The sequence below is a fragment of the Etheostoma spectabile genome, chromosome 9, assembly GCF_008692095.1.
Source record: "Etheostoma spectabile isolate EspeVRDwgs_2016 chromosome 9, UIUC_Espe_1.0, whole genome shotgun sequence".
Taxonomy (NCBI): domain Eukaryota; kingdom Metazoa; phylum Chordata; class Actinopteri; order Perciformes; family Percidae; genus Etheostoma; species Etheostoma spectabile.
In genome coordinates, this window is record NC_045741.1 from 31,501,642 (window position 1) to 31,511,789 (window position 10,148).

At 42.3% G+C, this 10,148-nt stretch overlaps 1 protein-coding gene across 1 annotated transcript in view; it reads left to right on the forward strand.

Annotated features, from left to right (window-relative positions):
- ptprfa (protein tyrosine phosphatase receptor type Fa) overlaps window positions 1-10,148 on the forward strand; it is a 373,454-nt gene that overhangs the window by 225,790 nt on the left and 137,516 nt on the right. The window contains exons 11-12 of the mRNA XM_032525794.1: window positions 539-844; window positions 8,662-8,855. Coding sequence (XP_032381685.1) covers window positions 539-844; window positions 8,662-8,855 — 500 coding nt within the window. The remainder of the gene's footprint in view (window positions 1-538; window positions 845-8,661; window positions 8,856-10,148) is intronic.

The window sequence follows — 10,148 nt, forward strand, 5'->3', positions numbered from 1 at the left end:
CAGCTAGCTAGACTATCTGTCCAATCTGAGCTTTCTGTTGCACAACAAAAACAACTTTTGAACGTACAGATGTGCCACCAAAACAAGTTACTTCCCCAGGCTATTTTGCAGAGGTACTATTCCTCAGTGGTGCTTAGCGACGCCCAAGACGATTGTGATTGGTTTAAAGAAGTTCCAATAAACCAGAGCATGTTTTTCACCTGTCTAGGAACTCTGTGTGGACTAGCCAGACCTTCCTTTGCATCGTCGTGGAGGAAGATCTGGCAATGCAAGACTACCGCATGACAATTACCCTTTGTCGGCTAACCTTGACTGCCATTTGACCGGTTGTCAAGTTACCAGCAGGCAGTCACGTAGGAAATCATATGAATTGTTGTGCATATATTTTAGCACAATATGTACAAACCTGTTCATGAGAATGCGAGACCTGTCTGTAATGTTTAGGCAAATTATCTCTCTGCAGTCCAGATGGTAAGTCGCTTTGTTTGCCATTATCCACCCTGTTTGACCATCCCCCTCCCTCCTCCCCTCCCATCAGCCCCCTCGGCCCCTCCCCAGGAGGTACGCTTGCTCAGCCTCAGCTCCACCAGCATCAAGGTGAGTTGGGCGGCGCCGCCCACAGACAGCCGCCACGGGGAGCTAGTGCGCTACTCCCTGGCCTACCAAGCACTCACAGGGGAGGACGTGAAGCGCCACCAGGTGTCAGGAATCGCTGCTGATGTCACCAGCTATGTGCTGGACGACCTGCAGAAGTGGACTGAGTATTTGGTGTGGGTGAGGGCTCACACTGACGTCGGGCCTGGCCCGGAGAGCTCGGCAGCCTGCATCAGAACCAAGGAAGACGGTATGTTGATGGTGTCATGGGGAGCAGCCTGGGATACAAACCCTCCAATACTCAATCTCATAAGCTCTTGCTTATTGTGTGATACTTTAAGTAGTAAAACAGGAGTGCAAGATATTATTTTGAATTAGTATTAAGGTGGGACATGGTTTTGATTCGAACAATTCTGATTCCGGTTCTTATCGATTCTCGATTCCGATTCTTTAAGGGGTGGAGTTGAAATGGGTCACAGAGGAAGTTTTCTCTAAGAGGACAACTTTATTTGATTCAGTGGCGATTTTAGCTGGCTTTTTCAATGTGAAAAAGACACATAGCTGCAACACAACAATATATATATACATATATGTTCATTTGCCATAACTATCTTTTGATGGCAATGGATGTAGACCAACAAAATGTCATTAAACGTACTTCTGGGTTCACTCTCAGAAAATGAAGTACATAATGGTACCTTTAGGGGTACAATGGCTTGTCACTGGGGCTGTACCATCAAGGGGTACAGTTTTTGTACCCTTGGTATAAGGTACATATTTGTACCCTTGTGTTTTAAGTTGAGATCAAGCAGCCAATCAGGGCTGGCTCTACATATTTAACACATTTTTCCACCAATCAAAAGTAGTGAGCTGGCAGTCTCCGTCCCGCTCTCCAGTAATTAGAGGATGGATAGTGTAGGCTATGCAATGCAAAAATGTTTCTGATGAAACACACTGTAACAGTGAGAATCAGCCATTTGGGTGTTTATATGTGTTGTTTTTCATTTACATAATCAATATAATGCCATCATTTTGATTTCAGCAAATTGACTTACAAAACTTTTATTTCCTTTATTTCAAGGCTACTCAAATATAGTGATAATTTTAAATCTACCTCAACTAATTAAGGTATAATTAAAACCTTTAAACAACTTTTACAACAAATTTGGCTTAGCAGAGGCTGTCTCTTGATATTGTACCTTAACTTTTAAAATAAACGGTATGTACCTTTTAATGCTTGGGAACATACATGTACCTTTTGACCCTCAAAAAGGTCCATATATGTTCCTTGAGGTCCAACAATGAGCCCTATGGGGTACATTAGTATAGATTGTACCTTGGGGGACAGAAATGGACCCCTACTGTACCCCTATTTCTGACAGTGTTGTGTAGAATGCGGTTGTAGATAAAATCCTACATAGGAGCTTCAAACAATGTTTTTCTTGCCCAAATCTAACAACGACCTTACCCTTTCTTGAATCAAATAGTATGACCATTTTGTATTCTTGCTACAAAATACTCTAATCTATTTATATTTCATGGTGAATGGACGTGATAATTAGTCACAGCATGAGCTTGCATGTGCTCTTTTTACTTTGTGAGTCTGCTTTATGAGGCTTTTGCTGCCACTGACCTCCTGCCTGCCTCTCTTTGGCAATTTTTTGTGTGTGACCTGGCTTCAGCCTGCCGGGCTGCTGCCTTGCTAGGCTACGGTGTCTGGAGAATTTCCTGAGCGGGAACATGACATGCTCTTTCCCTGTCTTCAGTCAGATACGTCTGGGTCTGACTGGCCGCTATGATTCAATCCATAGGGAGATTCTGCCATTTGTAGAACACATTCATTATCACTGTCACTGCCGGAGACACTCCGAAGCAGAACGCAGCACAGCCCAATGCCCACAGCTATGCGACAGACACCATTACAACAAATCCTTACAAGGGATTTTTCGTGAGGGCATAATTGGCAATTTCATGACCAATGAGAGCAGTGAGAGAGTGTTGGGCTCTTTTTCTGGAGCCACTAGAGGAAATCAAAGTATCACAGGATAAATCCTGGACAATGGCGCGGAGGCTTAGAAATAATAGCAGCATGTGTGGAACCTCTCCTCTGTTAAAGCTCACCGTTGTGACCAGCTCAGGCCTCTTTGACTGCTTTTAAATTAACTCCAGATCTGCCTTTGACTCCTACCTTAAATCCCCTCTTAGTCATATTAGTCCAATGTCTGGATTAATTTGATTGCCTCTTGCTTTTATTGTTTTAGATTGTCTGTGTCTCAATGGTAATTATGGGGCAAATGGAGAGAGAGAGAGAGAGAGAGATTATGCCTGTAGGTATGTATGTATATATGTGTGTATTGCTATGACCTATCTGCTCTCTGTTAATTGATTAGTTAGACTAAAGCTGTTTTTTTCTGGGTGTCGCTTATTCCCAGAATTCTAGGATTATAGAGACAAATCTAAATTAGGTTTCCTTCCCCACATCCATGCGCTGTGGAGGTCAGTGCTGTCCAAAAGGACTCCAATTACAAGGGTTCTGTAACCAGTTCATGACAATACTGTTTTACAGAGAAGATTTGATTTTGACCAAATTTTGTTTCATTTAACCCTCCCAAACCTAATGCTTGATTGTGATCCAATTACTTAAAGAGCCCCTATTCTGCTTTTTGGGATTTGTTTTCCCACTTTTATTGTGTTATATAGTTTTTTGTGTTTGTAATAAATGTATAAAGTACAAAAAAACATTTTCTCAACTGCCTGAAAATGCCTTGCCCACATTTCTGTTTTAAATTCCTAAATCAATGATGTCACTGATTTAGAAACCCAGCCCAGTATTTCCATAAGGGCTGCCCATTGGTGCAGCCTGAGCAAGCACAGCCCACCCAGTGGCTTGTTTGAATTTGGTTGACCAATCACAACAGACCAATCAGCCAGCTGACCAATCAGAGCCGACTGGGCTTTTCAGGAAGGCGGGCCAAGAGCTCAGAAAGAATGTTTCAGACAGAGGAGAAAACATAATCTGTTTTTGAACATCAAAGCATGTAAACCTATTCTAGTAGACCGCTAGAGTACAAATATGACACTGAAAATTAGCAAAATAGGGGCTCTTTAAAGAAATTCTAAAAACGTAATAATGATCCCAACCTTTCTTGGGTCCTAACGTGATTTCATGCCTCTGCGCCAGTAGATGCTAGATCAGATCCGCTAGAAGTGTCGACATCGAAGGTCGAAGGGATTAGATCGCCATCACAAAGAAAGAGGAGAAGAAGTGTGTGTACTTCCGTCTGTCCATCCCATTCTCGTACACGTGATATATCAATGTCTTGAGTCAATTTCTTCAAATTTGGCTCAAACCTCCATTTGATTTTGGAGGTTAAAGGTTTGAACACTAATAATTTAGTTACATTTTACACAAAAATGACACAGAGGGATGACTTACCCAACCTGTCAAAGGTCAACTTCAATGTGACATCATAATGTCTCTGGCCATCATTCAACGCCATAACTCAGGAACAGAAGGAGAGACAGTCGGTCCGATATTGAGTCAGTGACGCTAAACTGTGGTGATTGTGCCGATCCTCTGTGCTGCTGGGTCGACGATGTCTAAATAGTTTTGGAAGCACTGTTTCCGTCCTCCCTCCAAAGCGCTAACCCTCTCCACCTGCTGTCCTTCTCTCTCAATCTTCATTCGCTCTCTCAGCCTCTCCCACTTCCCAGCGCACGCACTTGAATTTTAATCTCACACTTTTTTTTCATCTCTCTGCATGCACCCCATTTGTCTTTGAGCTCACTGACTGGATTGGTCAAATTCTGCACAAAGACTGTAGGAGCTTTTGCTGCGCTCTGCCCACAAATTCTCCTTCCAGACAAGGCCATTCAGAGGGAGCAAAGTGGTTTGATGGACTGGACCCTATCTTTGACCGCTGACAGGTTTCAGACCTATTTTTGTATATGCCTAAGGAGGAATGAATCAAATCCGATTGCCTTTGACCGGCTACTGCTTGCTCCACTGTATATACTTTAATATTCCCTCCAAGCTTTGGAGTGGGTGGTGTTCAAAGATGTGAATACATGCAAATGAAACACAGCAGCATGTTGAGGTCGTTCAGGTTGGAAGGAAGCGCTGCAGAGGAAGGTCTGGCTAGTCCACACTAACAGCATTCCGGGATGGGAGAAAAACGTGCTCTGGTTTATTTGCATTATTGACAATTCTTTAAACCAATCACAATCGCCTTGGACACCGCTAAGCGCCAGACGGAGCAACGGTGCCTCTGCAAAATAGCCACGGGAAGGACCTTGTTTTGGTGGAACGTGATTACGTTGGTGGAACATGATTACAAAAACGTTCAATGTCAGACCTATAAGAAAAGGACGTTGAATACGGGTGACAAATGTTGGAAAAAGTTACAAAAACGCATGCTGAAAAAAGGGACCCAAAAAAACCCCCCATCAAAAACATTGTCCAAGGTGACAAAAAGTTGTTTAAAAAAAGTAACAAAAAACTTGGGTGAAAAACATTGGAAACTACGTATAAAAAAAAATAAAAATTAAAACAAATGCCAGTAAAAGTGACAAAAAATGGAAAACTGTGACAACAAAAATTGGAATTAAATTGAGAAAAATGTAGATAAAAGTGTAGAAAAAGAACAACCAAATGTTGAAATTTTGACTCAGAAAAACACAAAGTTGCATGGTCAACAGGAGGACAACAGTCTTCCCATTGACTAAATACAACTGGGAACTGCTGCTCAGATTTTATTGTTATATTGAACTATATGTTCACGTTACTGTTGTGGGTTGGGATAGTGTTTAGTATGTGGTCCTTGCATTTGGTATTTTGCTTTTTTTCCCACAAGTTTCCTCCCTGGTCTTGTGTTGTGTTGTTGTTCTTCTGGTCTTGTGTTTCCCTTGAGTGTCTGTATGTTCTGTTTCCTGTTTTATTGTGATAGTCTGGGTCTCGGTCTTGTCCTGTCTAGTTTTTTTTTATTGCGTTTTCATTGTTTTAAACAACATTGTCTAATGTATTAGACACAGAACAGAAAGAAAGAAGAAGAAAAAAAAGAAGAAAAAAAAAACACAAAACCTACATGACAGATGTCATATGCCATCTGCGAAAGTGGTGAATCAGTCTTATGAAGCACATCTGTTCAGGCCCATAGCAAGCCTCTTAATATGTGGAGGAGAGGTCCTCCAATATAGTCCAAAAATGGGCACCATACTCTGTAAAACGGGTCTTCACTGTGTGCATACATTAGTTAGATGTTCCAGAGGATTAGTTCAAAATGATTTTACGCCAACCCACAGAAGGAACTTTGTCACTGACCCACTGCAAAAGAATATTTTTTCTAGCTGCAAAGGTTAAGATATTGTACAGTCTTTTGTTGGCTGCTGTTTTCAGGCAGCACATGGCAGACCCAGAATCAAGGACGTGGGGTCCATGTCTAATTAACATGAAAAATGTTCCCCATTCACTTATTATTTCAGCCCTATTCTTTGAATTTTGTGACAAGACCAGAGACAGAGTTAGAGTTCCCACATCAGTTTTGCACTTGAGACAGAGAGGGAAAGGGAGCGGTTAAAGAGGCTCCTACGGTGAGGGGAGATATGTAGTCTATGTCCTGTCTAGTTTTACTACCTGCCTTTACTCTTTACTTAGTTTTAAATACTTCTATTTTAGGAATATAAAGGTACATATAATGGTCTCGACCAGGGGTCTTCAACGTTTTTTAAGCCATGGACCCCTTTACTGAAAGAGAGACAGTGCAGGGACCCCTACAACATGTATTAAAAGGAACTTGCGTAATAAACTGGGCCTGCAATAACATATAGAGTGGCCTAACGCCTTTATACAGTACATCCCTTTTAAGTGCATAGAATATTCAGCTATTCAAGTATTAATTGTTGGCATAGTTTTATAAATCATGTGGCACAGTGATAACTTAGGATGGACTGGATCTGTGGGGGGCTACCTTAATGACTCCTTACCTTTAGGCCGGTAAGCTTATCACATTTTTTTCACTAATAGGCTGATTTATATTTGCTAATAATGTGTTGGATTTAAGGTAATGAATTTTGAATTGCCCCTATTAAGGGAAGTTATTTTTGTTAATTATTGAGAAAGGTACCCCTGGTCTAGGGTATTGGTAAAGTAGATGATCACTTTGAGTCCCCCCCCCCCCCTCAAAGTGATCATCTACTTCACCAATACCCTAGACCAGAGACATTTTGTCCCCACTGGGAATAACAATATTTCAGCATAGGTAGGGATATGTAGACCAGAAAGGGGGATATCCCATGCATCCCTGTCGGAAAACTGCACCCAGTACGTAGATATTGTGTTGGCATGTGGGATGTAGATAAAAAGCGCTTTCACTGAACACATCTAAGGGTTTTTCAGGTCCTAATTTGGTGATATGGTTGCCATAGATGAATGAAGTGTATGGTAATGAGGCTACAGTAGCTTCTGAACATCCAGAAGTTGCTGATATTTCCTCCTTACTAGACTGACTTCAAAGATGTGTTTAGTCTGCGGTTGTCGGTTACACGATCAATTTTGTTCTCCTTCCTCATTACACAGGCTACGGCTTTGTATTCGTAAAACAGCAGTTTATTGATGCGTTTTACCTCCAAAGCCCGGAGCTTGATTCTGGGAGCTTGCTGATACAATATGAGGTTAAACGATTCCAATGGGTCTAAAGCACATAATGCTGACACCAAGTTACAGAGCTTTACTTTGCCTGCTGTGCTGGGTCATACTTGAGCTGCTTTAACACTTTTCTCTCCACGTCTTAATCTCTTGCGGGCAGTGCATTTAGCCCTCTAACACTTCCTCTCCTCTTCTTGTCCGTCCTAAATTCCATTAATATTTCCTCTTCTTTTTTTGTCAAAGTCAAAATTTGTATTCATTGCCCTCTGAAGCTGACCAAGCATTCTAGAGAAATCTTCACGAGCTCATTTCGATATTCTATGAAGTAGAATAAACCCTTCTACCAGCATCCTCTTGGGGCTCCGTGTGACGAGCTTTGATGTGTATAACTTGCAAAGACAGCCAGCAACCTTCACACTACTTTGTTACTTTGCCAGGCCTTACTATCTCCTCAGGTCAGGAGAAGTTTCAAACCTTGATGTTACTTACCAGATGGGGATAAAGAAACCACTGGATTGCATGCGAGAGAACAGGATTAACCCAGCTTTGCTTCTATCCAGCACATCTTCTGCTGACCTGACATGTTGGGTGTTCACACTGTTTTGATGTGATGTGTAATCCTACTGGGGTTGAACTATTTATATGACTCTTATAATACAGTTTGCAAACACATCTTTTTTTTTAGCAGTTTCTGGGGTGTATAAATCTTAAAAAGCTTCCAATACATACACATGATCAATATACTGTACTAGGGGTGTCAAAACGAATGCGTTAATAACGTAAATCTCTTTTAACTATGGTTATCTGCTCCTCAGATCTTTGCAGGGTAAATCCAGACAGCTAGCTAGACTATCTGTCCAATCTGAGTTTTCTGTTGCATGACTAAAACTACTTTTAAATGACACATGTTCAACCAAAATAAGTCCTTTCCCGAGGATTTTTTTCCCACGGCACCAGGGCTTCGTCCGGCACTTTGCGTCACCCATGATGATTGTGATTGGTTTGAAGAAATGCAAATAAAGCAGAGCACAAATGCTGTGTGGACTAGCCAGACCTTCTTCAGCAGCGCGGTGCAGGAAGGTCTGACAATGTGAGATTAACCACAAGGTAAAATGCCTCTGGCAAAAAGCGTTTTTAATTTTTTTTTATTCCAAATGCCATTGGTATCCTCAACCAAATCAAGTGACAATCAAACTGAGCTGCTCTTTTAATTTTTATATTTTACTTACTATGTTTGAGATGTTGTCTGTATGTTTATGTCTGGCTGTTTATGTCTTCCAGGTCTGGTGAGCCAAAGAAAAATGTCCACCGTGGTGGACTATAAAGATTTATTCTATTCTTTTCTAAATGCAGATATTAAAAAAAAAAAAGATACTGACGTTCAAGACCCTAAATTTGAGGTTGTGTGCCGTGTTGTGTTGCAGTGCCTGGAGCTCCACCCAGGAAGGTGGAGGCAGAAGCCCTCAACTCCACTGCCCTCCGGGTGAGCTGGAAGCCCCCCCTGTCTGTTAAGCAGCACGGCCAGATTCGAGGCTACCAGCTGGTTTACTCCCGGCTGGAAAACGGACAGCCTCACGGCCAGCCGGTCATCATTGACGTTTCCTTTCCTGAAGCCCAGGTACTGTCACCTCCCCCCCCCCCCCCCCCCCCCTAAGCAGGTTAATCAACCCATTCTCACACTCAAACTCGTCAAATACTGATGCTTGGTCAGTGTCTCTCAGCATCAGATCCCGACGCAAAAATCACCCTTATTGTCTGTATGGAACGCAACGAGAGGAGCAGCTCGACCACGGCACTGTAAGATGACGTAGTGTTAAGAGAGACAGCTGTAGCAAGCAAGTAGGTTGGTTGGGGGGGCTTAATAGATCAACAACACAGGACTTTCTCCCAGGAGACCGGGGTTTGTGTCCCGTTCTTGTCATTGAAACTTACATTTTTTTTAACCCCATCCACCATCTCTTCCTACACCTTCCTGTCAATTAAACGTACGTTCCCACCCAGAGTGTCAAATAGTGACACCAAGAGTCCCGACCAAGCCCGAAACGCCAAAGGCACCTGACCAAGCGGCGTTTTTTGACAAGATGGGGGTGACAATGTGTCGGGTTGGCGGGAACAATGGCGGACTAAAGAATCCACAAATCACTGGGAAACACTAATCCTTGACAAATGCAAGTTGTGCTACTTCTGCTAAATGTTCTAAAATGGAACAAAAAACAGAAAGCTATAAGGCAACAATCATAAACTCTGCACAAAAAGTTATTTCGTCATTTCAGGACAGGCCCAGAGAAGAGAAGGAAGCAACACCTTCATAAGAACATAGAAAGGTCCTCAAACTTTCGGAAATGGAAAAAAAACAAAGTGATAAACAGATCAGGAGGCAAAATAAAGTACAATTATGTAAAGGAGTGACAATTCCAGGTCCAAAATCCGATTTCTAAAATGTCTAAAAGTGAGGTGATTTTAAGAAAAAGTGAATGTCCACAAGTCAGGGGCACCAAAACTAAAAGCTTTAAAAGTTTTTTCAAGTTGAGACTGAGCTCTACATATATACACACACAAACACAGACACACATTATATCCAAGAAAGCAAATGAGATGACTGTGAAATCTTTGCACCACAGAAGAAACCAGGTTAAAGGAGAAAAACAATGTAATGGGTTAGCAGGTTAGCAGCAGCAGCCCGAGTGATCATGTGAGCCCATTGAAGCAGAAGTCAAAGGGTGGATGTTTCCGAGCGCTCGGCGAGATGGCGTCAGGTTCCTTTCCTCTCGGCTTGTTTTGGTCTCCTGAAGGAGCGTCTCGCCTGATTTCCTTTATAAGCAGCATTCCTGTCTTATCTGTGCAAGGCAGGAGGCCTGATGGAGGTCCGGTATCATACAATCCATCTACCCACACACACACACACACACAC